This window comes from Hemiscyllium ocellatum, chromosome 47 (genome assembly GCF_020745735.1).
Source record: "Hemiscyllium ocellatum isolate sHemOce1 chromosome 47, sHemOce1.pat.X.cur, whole genome shotgun sequence".
Taxonomy (NCBI): Eukaryota; Metazoa; Chordata; class Chondrichthyes; order Orectolobiformes; family Hemiscylliidae; genus Hemiscyllium; species Hemiscyllium ocellatum.
The window spans coordinates 3990699-4011081 of record NC_083447.1 but is presented as its reverse complement, the minus strand read 5'-3'; the positions used below and the strand labels follow the sequence as shown (position 1 = coordinate 4011081).

Genomic DNA, 20383 nt, shown 5'->3' with positions numbered 1-20383 from the left:
AGTTTGCACATTCTCCCCGTGTCTGTGTGGGTTTCCTCCGGGTGCTCCGGTTTCCCCCCTCAGTCCAAAGATCTGCAGGTTAGGTGAATTAATCATGCTTAAATTGCCCATATTGTTAGATGCATTAGTCAGTGAAGTGGGTCTGTGTGGGTTACTCTTCGGAAGGTCATTGTGGACTGGTTGGGCTGAAGGGCCTGTTTCCACACTGCAGGGAATCTAATCTAATATCTCTGGCCTGTGTGTACTAACCAATCACTTCAACTTCCACTTCTCTAAAGACACCTCCATTCTGAGGAGAGCTGCGATACATGGGAGAGGAGTGGGGCTCTGGGGAAGGCAGCTGAGAATGCGATAGGTAGATGGTGGGTGGGAAGGTGATAGGTCAGAGGGGAGGGTGGAAAGACAATGGACATGACAAGAGAGTAGTACCGAGTTGGAGGCATGGGTCTGGGATAAGGCGGGGGAGGGGGAAATGAGGAAACTGGTGAAATTCACGTTAATCCTGTGAGATTACAGGGTCCCATGGTGGAAGTTGAAGCATTCTTTGTCCAGGTGTTGGGTGGTTAGGGTTTGGCGGTGGAGGAGGCTTGGGACCTGCACATCCTTGGTGGAGTGGGATGGGGAGTTAAAGTGGTCAGCCACTGGCTTTCTGAGGATGTAAAACAGAGGTCCTTTGCAAGTTTCCATGACTGAATACTTCTTTCTCCCACTCCACCAAGGACATGGAAGTCCAGTTTAAAAAATACAAAAAATCTTCATCCTAAATGCTAAGGGATACGACTTTAACAAGACTTTTGAGGTTCCCCCATGTTAGGCTGATATGAGGTGAAGTCGCATGAGGTCTGAGATGAGCTGGTAAAGTGGACACAGAACTGGCTTAGTCATAAACAGCAATGAAAGGATGTTGCAAAAGATTAGTAGTTTAGAACTGTGTTCATGCAGCCTTGGGCTAAAGGGTCTATTCCAATGCTGTATTGTTTGCTTACTCAATCTCTTTACCTCCTTACCCATTAATCCATCTTGTTAATCTTTGCAGTATAAGATAATTGCATCTGTCTTTGGGATGGAGAACAAACTCAATATAGTATTCCAGGTGTGGCCTGGAATTGCAGTTGGATTACATGAGTAAAGAAATTCACCTTGCAATAAAAGCAGTATCTTATTTGCCTTCCTAATTGTTGTACTTAACACACAGCCACCAAGACTCTGAACATTTTTTCAGTCTTTCTGAATGAAAAAAATCCTACCTGTCTAGTTTTCCTTTCACAGTGGGTAATCATTCTCCACAGATTCCATATCCATTCTAATCATAAGCCTACCCATAATCCCATTTCTACCTCTTTGCATCATCCTCCATACTGACTTTTTTTAAACCTAAAATTTGTCAAACAAGATGTTTTGTATTCAATCTTTTCATCCAAGTTATTGATCAAAATTATAAATAAGACACATGTACAGATGCCTTGACACCTCAATTATTGCAATCAGCTTTGAAAGTCATCTCTTTTGTTCTTGTTTCCACTTTGATTAACTGGTTCTCAATTAATGCCACTACTTTTACTAAAAATGCCACAAGTTATATACAAATATTTTTGCCAAAAAATATTATTTGTCAGTAACTAGGGAGTCACAATTTTAAGATTTTCAGCAAGAGAACAAAAAGTTAGATGAGAAACTTTAGTCAGTTAGGATTTGGAATCTGCCTGGGAATGTGGTGGAGGCAGATTCCACAGGAAGCTTCAAAGGAGCATTGAGTATAATGTGAAAATGAAGTTGGAGGGCTTTACACAGGGCTGGAGAATGGGATGAGCTGGTTAACTCTTTTTTTTTTGAGAGCCAGTACAGATATAATGGGTTGAATGGCCTCCTTCCGTACTGGTAAAATTTTAATGAATTGATTCTAATAAATGTTTTATAGTTTCACCATTTCCAAACTTAGTTACATTCTCCAGTCACCTTCCCTTTTCACAAATTTGGCACAGTTTTAACTATAGATTTGCAGGTTTCTATTAATTGTAGCATTTTTCCCTGCTACTGAATTGCTGGCTGCTGTTTTGTTTTTTGAGGGTAGTGGAGTCTTATTATCAATCTAATGGCTCTGCTGTAGATCTAAAATCAAAGTGAACACCTCCATGGTCTCTATTCTACCTCTTAAAAGTTGGAGGGTGCAGGCATTGGTATGAATTGATGACTAATTGCAAATTGGCACTAATTGGGATTTCAATTGAATGTTTATAACTCAATCAATTACAACTGTCTTGAGATTTATGCTTGTAATGCTTCACTTCATGAAGAAATGTACAACTGAATTAACTATTACTCCATTATACACCAGCTCACTCACTAAACCGCATTTTGATCCAAAGGTTTTGGCTACTTTTTAGTCCCATTCATTTGTGATGCTCCTACCTTTAAAGTTCCTCATTTTCATTTGTCCCTTGGTTCCCACGCTTTCCACAATGTCTCTGTCTGTCTGTTTGCTGTCGAGACTGATATTTTTAAAGTATTTATTTGATGTCTATGCCATTTTCTTAGTTGTCTTTATAATTTCTTAGCCTGAATATGGGTTCTTTTTTTTTAAACAGACCTTTACAGCATGGTGTAACTCTCACTTGCGTAAGGCAGGGACGCAGATTGAAGTAATTGAAGAAGATTTCAGAGATGGACTTAAACTTATGCTACTACTGGAGGTGATTTCAGGTGAGGGCAAGCAAACAGCTTTTTAAAAAAAACCTGTTCCAGCCTTACAGGAGTCTTTTCACTCACTGATAAAGAAATAACTCTTACCATGTTTGAATGGTCACACTTTTTCTTTTTCTTTCTGTTGAAACTTTTAATTGACTTACTCCCTCATGACTGGCTTAAAAACTGCGATTGATTTTATTCTGAGCAAATTGACTAGATGTGTATAATTTAGAATGAATCATGCTCAGGCTGCTTAAAATATCATGTTCATGCTATTGGACCCAATATTTTCACATTCAAAGAATGAGTGTGTTTCCTTTTTCTGATTTTATATTTGAACAGGATCGTGGAAGTTAATCTTCAAATACAAATAGTGATGCTATTAACTTGTACAACTAATTACCTTTAAAATTCTAGCCCAAAGAGCTAAACTACAAATATTTTAGACTTCTCTTTCATAATCACTACACTAGTGTTCACTTGGCTTTTGGTTATGGTATGATCAATGTCAATGTGCACTTTCTTTAATCAAAGCAGGAGAAATAACAACTGACAGGCTATTATGAGCTGTTATTGAGTTCACTCACGTATGGCCAAATGTGATCTTTAAATCAAGGTCTCTGTAGAGCTAAACCAATGCTTTTAGATATTTAGGATATTTAGTAGGCTTTTTATGCTATACAAGTTCTAACTTTTACATTATCACTGCTTAATTTCAATGTTTGTTCAACAGAGATTTAATGGCAATGCTCGTGACATTTCTCAGAAATCCATAATCTAATTAAAATGAATAGTATATCTGGACTTCCTGTTGCAATTCAAAATGTTTCTGGTGTTTTAGAATTTCTCTTTTTTCCAAAGCACTTTTTTTATAAGGAATTATTGAACTTTGCTCCTTTCCTTGGATGATTCAGTACTGGTGGCTGTGTGCTCCAGTCAATGTCAGGTTAACTGATTTTGGCCAGTTGGTATCTAGATACCTGATAGAAATATTGGCCACATTTTCCTGTTCTCGGGTTAGCAATGTGATTCATAGTTAATAATTGCATTTCCATAATAGCCACTTTGCAATGAAGACTGAGTGGGACAGCATTTTGCTAGATAGAGAGAAGGGTTATGGAGGGTGACTGAAAAGTGGAGTTGAGAATACAATCAGATCAATCATGATCTTATCAAATGGCAAAGCAGGCTTGAAGGACCAGATGACTACTTCCTTCTGTCCTATGCTCCTTTATAATGTTAGCCACAGCCCTTTACTCCTGATGCCTCTGAACATTTTAAAGGGAAATGAAAATAGTAGAGACAAGAGATATTGAAATACATCTTGCTGTGATTCCTTTCACAAATGTTACAAAAGGAGCATAAGGATTTTTTGTGCGTGATGGTTAACAGGCATTATTTTTGTCCCTTGCTGATGGAGCAATTCAGCAAATAACTGCCTTCTAAATTTTAACTTCAGTTGAAGTCCTTGGATGTCTTTGTGTACCTTACACAAGTGGCTACTGATTGTTAACACTAATTATTGAACTTCAGACAACAGGGGCTCCTTAATTTATGAACATTCACCTGACTTACAAACATTGCTTACAGGAGTGTAATTTTTAAAGACTAGACGAAACATTGCCTTAGTTATGACCAGCTACTTATTTTTCCCTGCATGGTGTTCCAACTTGTGTATGAATTGAATTGCGAATGGATTTTGGAATCAAACTCAGTTGCACCCTGGCGACAGTCTATATTCAAATTGGTTGTCGTATCAGGCAAGCTGAAACCTGTTACAAACAAATGCCTGCGTCTGCATAATTCTAGCTGGATTACTAGATAGCAGTGATTTGTAAAAATATTTACCACCCTTTATTGAGATCCGTTAACTCTACAAGTATCGGGAATTGAAGCTGGAACTCTAAAGTAGTTTCACATCTTACTAGATAGATAATTAGCAGTAACAACTGCTGAATTGAGCTAAGTATATTTAAATTATGACTGAATTTAGATTTGATATGAAATTTAAGTAACAATTGTTATTGTCCAGCATTGCATTTGTCATTAATCAAAATAGCTGATGGGATTTTCTTAAACTTTGCATCATTTCCTCACCTAGAGATAGGGGAACCGATGGAATTCTCTGCTACAGTAAGTGGCTGGGGCCCTAACATTGAAGGGATTTAGAAGGAGTAGTTATGGATGTAGCTGGGGCTAAAGAGATTGAAGGGTATGGGGTGAAATTGTGAACAGAGGATTGAGTTAGATGGTCAGACATGGTCATATTGAAGGAGCAGACCAAAGTGCCGAATAGCCTTTTCCTGTTTCATCCTGTAGGTTTGCTCGCTGAGCTGAAAGGTTCATTTCCAGATGTTTGGAAATGAACCTTTTAGCTCAACAAGCAAACTTTCATCCAACACCTCAACCTGAGCTACAAAGTTTCTCAAAACTCCGTTTCTCTCTGTTCAAATGTATCCTAACATTTTCTTGCTGATGTCTTTACCTAGTGTTAGGTCTTCACTGTTGTCTTTATAATCCTCTGTATCCACCAAATGTCTACCACAGTAAAGTGTTCATTTGGAATTCTGGTATTGGCTTGTAAGTCTTGATATTCATAAGTTTGTTTTTTATTTAGTTATGCCCTTGGTCATTTTAATCCATCAAATAAATTACAATATCTGAAACTGAGTCTTTAGTATTACTGTTTCACTGGAGTTGGAACTTTAAAGTAGGTTCTCAGAATTATGGCTTTGTAATTTCATCCAAGAGATTAGTAAAAGAAAATGTACAATGTTTTCTTCCTTTCTTCTAGGAGAGCGATTACCAAAACCAGAGCGTGGGAAAATGAGGGTGCATAAAATAAACAATGTCAATAAAGCGTTGGATTTCATTGCATCCAAAGGAGTAAAACTTGTCTCCATTGGGGCAGAAGGTAAGAAAAAATACTTGTGTGCATGCAAAATTGTGAATTCGAGACAATAGGCCATTTAAGAAGTGTGCAATCCATCTGTGTCCCAAATTCCATAATCCCATCTACCCTAGATGTTTTATATATGGTTTATCCATGGAAATATGCTTTACCACATTGCCTGCAGCTAGATATGTTCATTAATCTATTCATCAAAATACTGGCCCTTTTATATTGGTTAGTTAGCTGTAATTGGACATGCAGCCAAGACAATGGAGCTTGACAATAATGCTATAATTTTAAACTTTTGAATGCTAAATGTCCTTTTGGTAGAAAGTTTATAAAATTTGAGTTTTGGTAAACTCATATTAAAAGACAGTTTGTGATTTGCAACCACCTCGAGCTCAGTGTAATAATAATATTCCACTATGACCTGGGCCCAGTATTTTTTTCACCTTGCAGCAAAGTGTAACTTTTCACCTGGCAGCTTTGAGATAGGAATGAATGTCAATGAAATTTTTCAAAGAACTGATGCCTCATTTTTGTACACTGTCCCTTGCCATTACCAGTAAAAAAAAATTTGCATCTTTGTAACATTTTGCAAAATCAATCCACACAAAATACATCATTCAATCCCAGTAGAAGTGTTGCATCCAGTTTTGGGCATCACACTTTAGGAAGGATGTGAAACCTTTAGCGAGAGTAGATTAGCTCCACTTGGAGGAATTCAGCTGTGTGAATAAACCGGAGAGGGTAGAAGGTTTTAGTAATTTTTAAAATTATGGGTTTTGGATAATTAAACCAGTTATGGATGAAAAAATAACTGGATTTGTGATTTTTAAGATATTTAGTAAAAAACTAAGTAATATGAGAAACATTCATGTAATGGTTAGGATTTGGAAATTACATTGGATAAATAATTGAAGGAAATAAAATTGCGAGTAAAAAGTGAGGTCTGCAGATGCTGGAGATCTGAGTTGAAAGTGTGTTGCTGGTTAAAGCACAGCAGGTCAGGCAGCATCCAAGGAACAGGAAATTCGACGTTTCGGGCCAGAGCCCTTCATCAGGAAAGGGCTGATGAAGGGCTCTGGCCCGAAACGTCGAATTTCCTGTTCCTTGGATGCTGCCTAACCTGCTGGGAAATAAAATTGCAGCAATTTGGTGCAGAGGGAAAATGGGACACTGGTTCTTGAAAAGCAAAAATACAGTGCAGAAGCGGTGATCCTAATTGCCTCCTATGCTATACTAGCCTGAACTTCTTTAAAACTTGATGTCACCAAGTAGGGCTTCACAGCCAATTAAGAATGTTTTTACTTGTTGGTTAAAAGAAAAAGAAATGGGCAACCACTTTACACTAAGATTCTGTAAAAGAAATGACAAAAGTAACCAGTTATTTGAGGAATTGACATGACCAAATTACTAGGAAATCTCCTGTGCCCTTTCAATAATGCTACTATGCCTGTAATGTCTTTCTAAAAGTCAGCAGAGCATATGTTTATCAGCCTGATGACATGTCCCACCAATACAGCTTTCCTTGTTAATCGAGGTTGTTGCTTTAGAATGTCCTCAAGTCCTAGAATAAAGTTTAAATCTGAGGCAAAAGTACTACAAATGAGTGAAGACAGACTACAGTTAAATTTGTTCTAGATGGCAAAAAGTTGGAGTGACAGCAATAAGCAGTGAGATCTTAGTTAAAGATCTCACTTAAAACATGGTACCTATCGACAGTGTAGTGACCTACCCCTTTGGAATAGGTTCCAATTAGATTGAAGTCAGAATCTACAATTTTCTTTAAAATGCAAAGCAGATGTGCCAAGCTATTTTTAGTTATAATTCCAATGATTCCCTTTCCCTTCTGATGAGGTAAAACCTCCGTCGGAATGCAGATTTTCTTTTGGTATGATTGACTACAGTTGTTCCCTCCTCGTATATTGAATGTGAAAGCACTTAATAGATTTCCTTTTTTTGACTTTGGCTGGGAGAGAAGCAAAGAATCTGTTGTAACTTTTTTCAATGGTTGAATTCTATGCCAAATTTTAATTCCTTTGGAGAGCCTGCTTTCCTTTATTTACAGGGTTCTTCTCACAACATCTGTAAATATGTTCTCCTTTGTGATGCATCCATTGTCACTGTGGTGCATGGTAACAGTTCTGTTGCATTTTTTCTTTATAAAATGAAAACCTTCATGAAAGGTTTCCGACTACTCCTTGGAAGTATGTAATGGCCTGTAATAGAAGGCTTGCTACTGCTTTTTTTAAAAAATAAAGAATTGGATTAATCTAGCTACCTCATGCCTGTTGCCACATCTCATCTGGTCAACAATCCAGTTGCAGTAAGCAGGCTTAAAACTTGCAAACTTATGGTGCAGAGCTGTTTATAAACTATAAACAAGGCTTTCCATACCAAAGAGGACACATTGCTCTCCTAGTGTTTATTATCACAATTAAACACTCTTTTTTACATGGATAAGAAATGTGCTTGCATCTACAAAACAAATAATAACATTGACTACTGATAAAAGTATACAAGACTTGTTTACTTGATGTAAAGTGACCTTACGTATGGAAACGTCAAGTTCAGCAGTAACCTGCCCACATGAGCTGTTGGATGCAAAATTTGAGATGCTGTACGTATCAAGGAATTAAGCACTGATAAAGATATATTGGCAGTAGTTTGTAAAATATTGTTTTTGATTTATTACTGAATTGTTCAAAAATGATAATGCAGCTCTATCTGTAATTTAGAAATTTCAGATTACTGGTTTTTTGGATCTGTTACCACATGATGTAGATTTAAATGCATACTGAGCAAGTATGTAATAACCATGCAGCAATGTTGTCAAGTAAATGGGGACATTTTAGGGTAATAGTTTTTGATCGGGGCAATACTTAGGATTGAGGTTTTGATTCTGTTGTGCAGCTTGTTTTCAATGGAGAGTTTAAAGTGTATGAGTATTTTGTATCTACTCAGTTCTAATTTTGAAATATTATCAGTTTCAGCTGAGATTTTATTTCAGATTAACAAAAACAGTACAATTTTCAGATATGTTTTATTTTCAGAAATTGTGGATGGGAATGTGAAGATGACCCTAGGTATGATCTGGACAATCATACTTCGTTTTGCTATTCAAGACATATCTGTGGAGGGTAAGGACAAATTTTCATTTTGGAACATGAAACCCTATGGTGCGTACTTAAGGGCTTTAAATTCTTTAGCCTGATTATTGTGCCCATGGAACTGATTTCTTTCTGCTGCCCTAAAAACCACGCATGGTATTAGAGTTGAAAATAGTGGGATATTTCTTAACTTTGGGCATGTACAAGTTGGGTAAAGGATATCGCAAAGTGAATTAGCACAGTTATTTGCGTTCTTGCTCCCTTTTCAGGACCTTTTTTTTTCTCCCCCCCCCCCCCCCACCCAGTGCAACAGGGCTGTTGACTATGGTTTTGCCTCATTTAGGCTTTGCAAATTCTAAAATGTTAGGATAGTTTTGTTCAAAAGGTATTCTTCTAACTCTCTACAAATCTGATTGTATTTGGTCGGTTTGCATTCAGGTTGTAAATTTGCTCGCTGAGCTGGAAGATGTATTCTCAGACATTTTGTCACCTAGCTTGGTGACATAAGTAATAAGCCTCCGTTGAAGTGCTGGTGTTCAGTCCTGCTTTCTATTTATCTTGGTCTGTTGTGGTAGGTGATATCATTTCCTGCTCTTTTTTGAGAGGTTGATAAATGGGATCCAAATCAATGTATTTATTGATGGAGCTCCGGTTTGAATGCCAAGCCTCCAGGAATTTGTTTAGCCTGTCTCAAGATGAATGTATTGACCCAGTTGTACTGGTATCCCTCATTGTCTGTATGAAAGGATACTAGTGATAGTTGATTATATCATTTGGTAGCTAGTTTTTTACCAGTCTGTCTGATGTAATGTTTGTTGCAGTCCTTGCAGGGTATTTTGTATGTGCATTCTGCTGGTTGCTGGTACAGGGTCCCTTTAGCTTCATCAAGCTGTTGTGTGTGTTGGTAGGTTTGCAGGCAACCATGATATCGAGGGGCCAGTCTGGCTGTCAGCTCTGAGATGTCTTTGATGTATGGTAGTGTGGCTAGAGTTTCTGGGCATGTTGTCATCTCGTTTAGGTTTGTTGTGGAAGAATTGGCAGACTGCTTATCAGGTACCATTTGTTCTAGAATGTTGTATAGTACTTCATCTTGTAGTTCCTGGGTGCTGCAGTGAGTTGTGGCCTTAAACACTGACAGGGAGACATCCGGGACAATGCATCCATCCTGGGACAGGCTAAACTAAGACATGCATGGGAATTCCTAGAGGTCCGGCATTCAAACCAGAACTCCTCCAACAAACACGTTGATTTGGGCCCCGTTTACCAACCACTCAGAAAAAGAACCGGAAGTGATATCACCCACTGCAACAGACCAAGACACACCAATAGAAAGTGTTTCAATGGAGGCTCACTGATGCTGGTGAGCATGGTGCCAAACGGTCTGAGAACAAATCTTCCAGCTCAGCAAGTTAACTTGTAACTAGAAAGCAAACCGTCCTAAACCCAACCAGATTTCTAGAGTGAAACACTGAAGACTAGGCAATTTAGCATGGCTAATTCATTTAACTTGCAGATCTTCAGATTGTGGGAGGAAACCCATGCCCAGTGTAAATGTTTAACATGGGCTTTTGGTAGCAAAAAGGAAAAACATCCATCCTCTATGAAAAATTCACTGAGTGAGCAGATTTATATTTGGTCAAAGTTGTCACAGTCCCAGTAGACCATAGGGCTGCTCTCTCAGATGACTAGCAGTGAGTTTAACCTGAAGGTCACTGTGTGCCTCAGGTGAGTAGCAAGGTTGAGAAGGCAGGACCTTTTTTTTTTATGGTAATCTCAGCCAGAGTAAGAATTGAACCTGTGCTGTTGATGTGATTCTGCATTGCAAACCAGGTATCCAGCCAGCCATCCAACCAACTGAGATCACTGACTCAGATTTGTATTTAAGTATTTTGAAACGATCAATTAAGGAGTTGATTACTTTCACCAAACAGATGAAATCACTTCAAATCTGGCTGTATCACGTGAGCATTTAAAGATAAATAACCTTTTTTGACTACTTTTAAGGCAGATTGATTTAATCATGATCATTTGTTTCTGGCTAGTATTCCAGTGTAGTCACTAATCTTTTGTTCACCTATCTTTGAATGCATTTCAAGTGGGGAAGTTGATCTGTAGAAGTCAAGAATCTGAAAATGCATGAAATGTGCTTGTTGTTGCTTTGTTTCTAAAACCAGCTACTTGATGACAGTATGATGCTGTATGATTGCAGCTGTTGGCCTGTATGTTCAGAAATTAGTAGTTTATCAACTTGCACACAGTAATCATTGAGCTTTATTATGGAATTGTTATCCTTCATTAGCTACAATGAGACTGATGCACACTCCAGGTTAAGCGATGCTTTTGAACTGCTTCCTGGCAGAATCACGTTAATCGTTGAGAGCCAGGTGGTATTTGAGGTGTAGTATCTTTGTGGGGTCTGCAAGTTAACAGGAAGCAAGATGATCCTGGATAGCAATTTTGCTCTGCATTAGTTTGCTAATCTGGGTGTGATCTCAAGATGCCTGTTACTCTTACGTGCTACGAAATGCTTTGGGGCTGCTTTGGAGTGTACTTCTGGTTTTTTTTTCTTCTTGTCTTTACCTTGCCAAATTTTTTCCTTTTCTAGAGACCTCTGCCAAGGAGGGATTGCTGCTGTGGTGCCAGAGAAAGACTGCACCATACAAGAATGTAAATGTGCAGAACTTCCACATCAGGTATTGGTTGCAGCATCTGAATATCTCATTTTCTGTGGTGATAGCAGGAAATTGATTTGAGCTTGAATTAGTGATGCATTTCCCCTTTAATGGTCTTTAGTAGCTAGTTATTTCCACAGCCAGTTTGTAATCTTCTATACATGATAGTGACATTTCTATACACCCTGAAGCAAATTAATTGAGATAGTAGTTGCCATTTTGAGCATTTGTCTCGGTGGTCATTGCTGTGAAAAAGTTATGCTATGTGCAATATACCTTCCCTCAAATTTTGTGGTACAGCAAGGCTACAGTTCAACTGTGGTAATATTTGGAATGTACTCCAGTTGTCCATTTGGTTATGTTAATTTGAATTCTTGTATTCATTTTTGACCTTGGTGTTAGTTCGCTTTTCTTTTTAAAGCCGAAATTTGAGCAGCGTTTGAAATGTTGGTATGTCGGCCATTTGTCCATGCCACCACCTTCTCTCATAGAATTCGCTGTGGGTGTAAGTTTGCTTGCTGAGCTGGAAGGTTTGTTTTCAGATGAAACTTGAAAGGATTCAGAAAAGATTTTACAAGGATGTTGCCAGGGTTGGAGCATTTGAGCTAATGGGGAGAGGTTGAACAGGCTGGGGCTATTTTCCCTGGAGTGTCGGAGGCTGAGGGGTGACCTTGTAGAAGTTTACAAAATTGAGGAGCATGGATAGGGTAAATAGGCAAAGTCTTTTCCCTGGGGTGAGGGAGTCCACAACTAGAGGGCATAGGTTTAGGGTGAGAGGGAAAAGATATAAAAGAGACCTACAGGGCAACTTTTTCAGAGGCTGGTACGTGTATGGAATGAGCTGCCAGAGGAAGTGGTGGAGGCTGGTACAATTGCAACGTTTAAGAGGCATTTGGATGGGTATATGAATAGGAAGGGTTTGGAGGGATATGGACTGGGTGCTGGCAGGTGGGACTGGATTGGGTTGGGATAGATGGTTGGCATGGACGGGTTGGACCGAAGGGTCTGTTTCCATGCTGTACATCTGACTCTTTGACGCTGTTTCGTCACCATACTAGGTAACATCAGTGAGCCTCCAGTGAAGCACTGGTGGCAAGGCTTGCCTTTTATTTGTTTAGGTTTCACCGTTTACTGTCATTTTTTTAACAAAAGAAATGATTGATACAGTTGAACTCTTTAAATGTTACTACTGACTAAAGGATAAAATAATCCCACATAAAAGGACATGAATGTGCTCTGATGTTATTGCAGTTTCTAACAAGTATTGCATTTGTGAAAAGGTTTCTATAATGTCGTAAGACACTATAGGAGTCCCTACAAGTTTGCTAGGTTCTTTTGCAGATCTTTTGGCACAGGGATATTGTTTCACAGGGCTAAGCTCTTGTTCATTCCCAAAATCCTCCGAAAGACCGGTTTTAAAAAATTTTCTATTTCAAGCATTACTCACTTTCTTAGAATGCAACTGTGTATGTTTAAACTACTTCCTGTGCTGAAGACTTGTCACTGACTACCCTAAAAGAGGAATTAAGTTTTCCCTATTCTAAATTACTATTCACCTTTTTTTTAAACAGCTTTTTAGAGAACTACCATAATCACTGGCTTTCATTGCTCAACTGGAAATTGTATTTTGCAGGCCTCCTTGTAGGTTTATTATCTCATTCTAGTGTGTCTTTGTTTATTATCTGGGTTCAATCTAATGTCTTTTTTGTACATGAGATGATGCCTATGAATAGCCACTGTTGCTATCTTGAATACATTTATCATGTCTCCTGTGCTTGTCTATCTAAAGCCCAAAGTACTGCATTGTCTTTGTGCAAGATCTAAAAGATCGTAATCAAAGAATTGTCATTAAACCCATTGGTATCTGTCCCCACACAAATGATCATTATTTCTTTTATTTTATAACTAATGTTGCACCTATCTATTAAATTGTATCCACTCCTCTAGAGATCATCTTTTCTGGATATCATTTTTTTTAGTGTATATACAGTTTTGATATCAACTTGGACTTTTGTTATCTCTGGATTTGTGGGTATGGGTTTGCTAGCTGAGCTGGAAGGTTCGGTTTCAGAAGTATCGTCACCATACTAGGTAACATCATCAGTGAGCCTTCAGATGAAGCACTGGTAGTACAGCTCGCTTCTTATTTGTTTAGGTTTCCTTGGGTTTGGTGACGTCATTTCCCATTCTTTTTCTCGGGGTAGTAAATGGGATCCAAGTCAATGCATTTGTTGTGTGTTCCGGTTGGAATGCCATTCATTTAGAAGCATGGCATTCTGACTGGAACTCTCTGAACAAATGCATTGACTGGGATTTCATTTACCACCCCCTGAGAAAAAGAACAGGGGTTGACGTCACCAAACCCAAAGAAACCTAACCGCATAAATAAAAGGTGAGCCATACCATCAGTGCTTCATCCGGAGACACTCTGATGATCTTACCTAGTATGATGACGATACTTCTGAAGCCGACCCTTTCAACTTAGCGAGCAAACCTACATCCAGTACCTCAACCTGAGCTACAAATCTTCTCAAATCTCGCTCTGGATTTTGTTTTGGAAAATGTCCCAAAACCATTACACAACACTGCTGTATGAAGAACAGATGCATTCTTAATAAACCCTCCTGCTTATGCTGGAGGATTGTTAGCCACTGCCTTTCCAAAGATAATGAGGTCTGCACCCTGCGCAAGGTTTATCTATCCATGTTTTACTAGTGACTTGGGTGATCTATGTTTTGCCCCAGAATTCCATTTAAAAGAGTAAATGTTCATAATCTAATTTCAGAATCGTCTGCTTTAGTTTTTGGAAATTGGGATTCTTATTTATGCGAGTAAGTGGAAAAACTGATGTGCAATGGTTTCCAAGGATGAGAAGTTTCAGTTATGAGGCAAGATTGGAGAAGTTGGGACTGTTTCCTTAGAGCAAAGGCAGCAACGAAGAAATTTCATACAAGTTTTCAAAATCATGAGGTATCTGGACAGTGGGTTGGGTGAAGTTGTTCCCATTTGTAAACAGGCCGAAAATTGGAGACCACCGTTTTAGTCTTTCCCAAAAGAAGTGAAGGGGAGAGTAGTATAGGAAATACACTGGCTGGAAGTAAGGTGTAAGCTGATTAACTAAAGCAGTTGGGAAAGTGTTACATTGTTACTAACTAAATGGGCACATTTATAGGAAGAAGTTAGGAGATTGGCGCTGAGCATTTTAACTTGCTCGTGAAAAGACAACTCACTGAAAGACCACCTTCTGCGTGAACTATTACTATTTTGTCTTCATTAAAATTCCAGTGACTACTGATAACCTGCAGTTCTGATTCTTCTTTCCATATCTTACGGAACAATTCTTATTACAGCAGCTTCAATGTAGTTACATTCCAAGCTGTTTCAACAGTATGAAATAAAATTGAGGCTTTTTTGTAATATAGTACAGATGCCGTATCCCTTTCTCTTTTTAAGGAATCCTAGTTGAAGTGATGGAAGTTGATACATTGAGGAAATAAAATGAAACTGTTCTAATATTGGGTTTTGTTTCTGATTGGTGTCCAGTTGGAAAGATGGTTTGGCATTCAATGCGCTTATCCACAGACACAGACCAGAACTTATTGATTACGATAAGCTGAGGAAGGTATGTAAAAATTTAAAACATTTCTGTTGAAAAATAAGATTTAGGTGAAAAGCAAAATTTTCTTTTTGACTTTCTAGTCACTACATGTAATATTAGATCTGTTCTTGAGAAGCTGGGGTTCTGTGTCCTTGTATATTTATTTTTGTTCAAAATGAATGCTTACCAGTGTGATAGGACATTTTTAAAAGCTGAATCTTTGGAACCTTTTTCCTATTGTACCTAGGATGATCCACTGACAAACTTGAATAATGCTTTTGAAGTGGCTGAGACGCACCTGGATATACCCAAGATGTTGGATGCAGAAGGTAAGACACTTTGTACTTCTCTAAAATAGCAAAGTATACACTAATAAGTTTGTGGCATGTTACACTCTTGTATGGAAAATTGTCCCATGACTGGCCTTGAGAAAGCCCTGGCATGGCTTGCGTTCCAGTTGTGTAAAATATTCTGTTCAGTCTGCCTTTGATAGATTTAAGCTATTTGGAGTTCATTTTAATGTGTTTTCAACATCAACAGCTAGTGGTCGGTACTGTGTAAGTCATTACAGTGAAAGCGTTGTGAAATTAATTTTCAGCCCGTGAAACATGAAGGAAAAGATCGCAGTCTTTAGTTCAAGGCAAATCTAAATTAGTAAATTGTTTTCATGCTTGTCATATTACTAATTTTTACACCTTTTCACTGGGAATGAAGTTGTGTAACCTTTTTAAGCTGTGGTCACCAACTGGCAGAGTTCAATGTTGAGTACAGTTAGCTTATGACCCTTGGTTCTTGAAATGGCAGCTATGCAGAAGTTAAAGATTTTTGCTGACTATAGCAAAATTGTAGCATTTTACAGCTATCAGGCTAGTTTGACGTTGTTTGCTGTTGCTTACAATCGGGTTTATCCTGGAAAGCTAGCTTCTTAATGGGAACATACTACAGAGCCTAAAATTCTGCAGACTATTTAACTTAACAAATTTAGTGTTGAATTTTGGAATTGATGTTACACTAATTAGTTTTGGTAGGTAGGTGTTGTTGTGGTTATGTTTGCCAAGCTGGGGATTTGTGTTGCAGACATTTCGTCCCCTGTCTAGGTGACATCCTCAGTGCTTGGGAGCCTCCTGTGAAGCGCTTCTGTGATCTTTCCTCCAGCATTTGTAGTGGTTTGAATCTGCCACTTCCGGTTGTCAGTTCCAGCTGTCCGCTGCAGTGGCTGGTATATTGGGTCCAGGTCGATGTGCTTATTGATTGAATCAGTTTAAGTTTCAATACTAACCAAAGACCAGGTTTAAATTGCAATATTTAAAAGTAAATATTCCAAAATTTCAAGTGATTTGCAGCTAATATAGCTGACACACTGGTCTGAAACTATTATGTCATGTTATAATTGGTTGTGTTGTTGTAAATACAGTGCATGCCAGATGTTACTTGACTCTACTTGATGAATATCTTCTCAATTAATGAAATATTGCATATTTATAAATGTAGTTCAGTTATTTGAGAAAAGTTTTTAACTGTTTTATGTAAAAGAGATCACAAGTATATTACATCCATACAAATGGTTTATCAGTATCAATTATGTAAATGGAGAATGTTAACCGGGGTTTCGCTTGAGACAAGTATTGAAACACATTGCAATGACATAGTCTTACTTAATGTTTCATTTGAGTAAAATTGGCTTTGGCACTACCATTCAACTGGCTTTCTGGAGTAGGACATGATAGGGAGTGCAAGTTCAGAAATGCTTGAAATTCGTGTTCAGTCGCACCCTGGGTGCAGACTGCAATGAGTCTACCATGCTTGTATAAGAAAACGTTCTAACATCTAGATATTGTAGCCAGGCGTCACAGGAAATGGTTCTCAAATCTAAGTTGTTTGTGAAATCATTAGTGTAGGATATGGCGCCATTAGGGAATAATAGTACAGATGCCTCCTTGCCAAAATCAGAGCTGATCATATGTTGCACATATACATGAAGATTATGAATGGTCTTCACTGAATTTCTGTTGATTTGGAGCTTATCTATTCAGTAGCTAAACTATACAGATCAGGAACAATACCAATTATTTGTATACCAAGTTAGCTGAACTTGATTGGGAAAGCAGAAAAGATAATTTCAGATCAACCAGCCCACTTTATGAAGGGAAGACTTGATTTGAGACAGCATACCGGTAGCTCTTCTTTAACACGATAGTTGTTCTTAAGCCACCCTGCCCTAACTTTTAAAAAATGCATAATAAGAATAGCACTTAACATATCAAGGATTCCATACCCACAACAAACGCCACCGTTATATATAAAATACCATTTAAAGACTGCCACAAACATTAAAAGGCAAACCAGGAGAGAACTAGTGATCAGGGTGCATGAACGCCAACTAGCCATCAAGAAACATCACTTGTGTCTGTGTACACAAACAAAGAAGGACACCAATTTGACTGGGACAGTGTATCTATCCTAGGATAAGCCAAGCAAAGACATGCACAGGAATGCCTGGAGGCCTGCCACTCGATCCAGAACTGTTAACAAACATGTAGAGTTAGACCCTATACCCAGCCACTAAAACGAAACTGTAAATGATGCCACCCACCTCAGCAACTGGGACATATAAATAGTGAGCAGAACAGTGCATTAACGCTTTACCAGAAACACACCGATGTTACCTAGTGTGATGATGAAACATCTGCAAACAGATTTACCTGTTCAGTGAGCAAGTCAGCACTTAGTCTTGGTGATGCAATCGTGTTATAGCCAACTTGCTTTAAAAGTTTGTGCTTTAGAAACAGCATCAGTTGCGTTTATAGCCAATTTGCATTGACGAAATTTGTGTTTGCGGCCCTCTTTTTTTTTTATTCTTAGGACCAGACATCTTTAAACTTGGTGACATTTTCATCATTTGCAATGGATGCTCCTGTAACATTAACACTTTAGCAACATAATGGACCAGAATTTTTACTTGTGTGCATGTTTTGATAGGCTCAAAGCCCTTATTTGTGGCATTAAATAAATGTGGAAGTTAAGTGCTTCCCTAGACTTGACTTCCCCATTTAACATTCTTGTTCCCCAAAGCTTTGTAATTCTAAACTACAATTTCTTAATTCTGTTTTTTTAAAAAACAGAATCTCCTTTTGTGATTTGAACTGCTAAAAGTCCATTTACTTAACCATTTAATTAACCCTTAATTCCTATTACTTAACCTGTCACAAAACGGCATGGTGGCTCAGTGGTTAGCACTGCTACCTCAGAGCCAGGGATCCGGGTTCAATTCCCACCTCTCTGCAAACTCCACACAGACATTTGTCATTCTCCCAGTGTCTGCATGGGTTTCCTCCCACAGTCCAAAGATATGTAGTTTAGGTGAATTGGCCATGCTAAATTGCCCGTAGTGTTAGGTGCATTAGTCAGGAGTAAATGTAGGGGAATGAGTCTGGTGGGTTGCTCTTCAGAGGGTTGGTGTGAACTTCTTGGGCCAAAGGGCCTGCTTCCATACTGTAGTGAATCTAATCTAATCAGGAATATCCAACTGCATGCAGACTGCATGTGTGTACGTGCTGGAGCTCCCATTAATTTACAAATCTCTTAAATTGCTTACACTTACTGTTCTTATTACATTGATTTGAAGTTTGTCTACCAAAGACCTGTTGCATTTCAAACCATCAAAATTCAGAATTAATAAATATGAAGGTAGGTTGGATAATATTTGCCTTGGCTTGGAAAGCTGAATTCCTAGTGCTGGATGCCACGGCCAATGTGGTCAATTATCTGCAGGTTGAACAACCCACTGATGAGCTTGCTTATGAGACATTTTGATCTTTAAATGTACCAAGAATATGTGCATTTGACCCACCTCTTGGTTTATGAAATTCATACTTGTTTCACTTGCACGACATGCTTTAACCACACAGTCATTTCCACATAACTGAATACTTCCTTTTAAACATCGCTACTTTTTTTCATGTGCATGTTTTTCCTATGGAAAAAGTGCATCAATTGCAAATCAGAATATGCAGAAATTTAAAATACTTTTAAAGGCTGTTGAACTTTGAGGACAGTATTTACATTTTACTTTTGAGTAGTATTTTGCCCAGCTGAAGTGTACCTTCCTAGTTAACCATAGTAACACTTCTCGGAGAATTTTCGAGAATTCTCGTTTGTTTTTTTTCCGCTCTTTCCAAAGTGAGCTTACTGAGAAACTAGTACAATTCATATTAAATACTATGTGCATTATTAACCAATAGGGAAACTGGTCAGACTGTGATCAATTAAAAAGTGTTAATGTAGGAATACTAACTGATAACAGGTTTCCATCTTCTAGAGGTTTGATTACTGAATGTACTGGCCTTCATTCGATCAATGAGACAAGCGAGCACAACTTGAGGATGGAATAAATTTGAAGAAAAAATTTAAATAAATGCAGATTGATGTTAAAATGACTATAGAATATAAATTGGTGCATTTTATCATCCCATTATGATAAATCTTCATCTAGATTTCCATACCATTTTCCATGCACAATGGCATATCAAAAGTTTTGTCTCTTCTGAAAATTACTTGGGTGGATGCATCTTCTGCAAAAATACTTGATTCTTTCTGCACCTGTCCCCGTGACCTTTTAATGTCTGGTTACTTCCTCCTATGGTTCAAATACAGAGGTTACATTAAAATTTAACAGCAACAATCTGCCTCAGTGTTCTGAGCTTCATTTCCTTTGGAGGTCGGAACCTAGTAAAGGCATTTTGGGTTAAGTGCCCCAAATTTCCTTTTATGAACATCCCCATGTAAATTGTCCAGTGGAAGAGTTTTAGTACTGCATCACTTACAACCTCCATGTTTCTGTTCACATAGGAGTAAAAATATGGGTAAAATTAGACATTTAAGTGGTGAGATGAGACTAATGCATGCAGAATTGATTGACTACAGCAACTTAAGATGTCGACTGGAAGCTTCTCCTAATATTTTTGTTTACCCACAGACATTGTGAACACCGCCCGCCCTGATGAGAAGGCAATTATGACCTATGTCTCCTGCTTCTACCATGCCTTTTCAGGAGCACAGAAGGTACCATAAGTCACCAAGGATCCCTCCCTTCCTGCAAAACTGATCTCGTGCTTCTCTTTCAGCTGTTCCTCCGATTTTTATATTCTTTTCATCTAGGCATGATGCTGCACCTGTTCTCTCTCATACCATGTAATAAATCGTTTTTCTGCTTGTGGCATGATGCAACCTTACTCTGCTCTGACTTTCTCTCTGCACAGATATTGTAGGCACACTCAGGCCAGATGAAAAGGCTATTATGACTTACGTTTCATGCTACTACCATGCCTTCTCAGGTGCTCAAAAGGTGAGCTCTTTATCTCCTGTACCTTGCAAACATTCTGTCCTAAGAGCTTTTGGTCATCTGGTGTGCTGCTTATTTCTC

At 38.3% G+C, this 20383-nt stretch overlaps 1 protein-coding gene across 1 annotated transcript in view; it reads left to right on the top strand.

Annotated features, from left to right (window-relative positions):
- The window catches only part of LOC132836592 (alpha-actinin-1-like), a 108021-nt gene that overhangs the window by 51860 nt on the left and 35778 nt on the right, over positions 1-20383 (top strand). The window contains exons 2-8 of the mRNA XM_060855974.1: positions 2586-2700; positions 5480-5599; positions 8635-8721; positions 11297-11384; positions 14907-14985; positions 15209-15290; positions 19937-20022. Coding sequence (XP_060711957.1) covers positions 2586-2700; positions 5480-5599; positions 8635-8721; positions 11297-11384; positions 14907-14985; positions 15209-15290; positions 19937-20022 — 657 coding nt within the window. The remainder of the gene's footprint in view (positions 1-2585; positions 2701-5479; positions 5600-8634; positions 8722-11296; positions 11385-14906; positions 14986-15208; positions 15291-19936; positions 20023-20383) is intronic.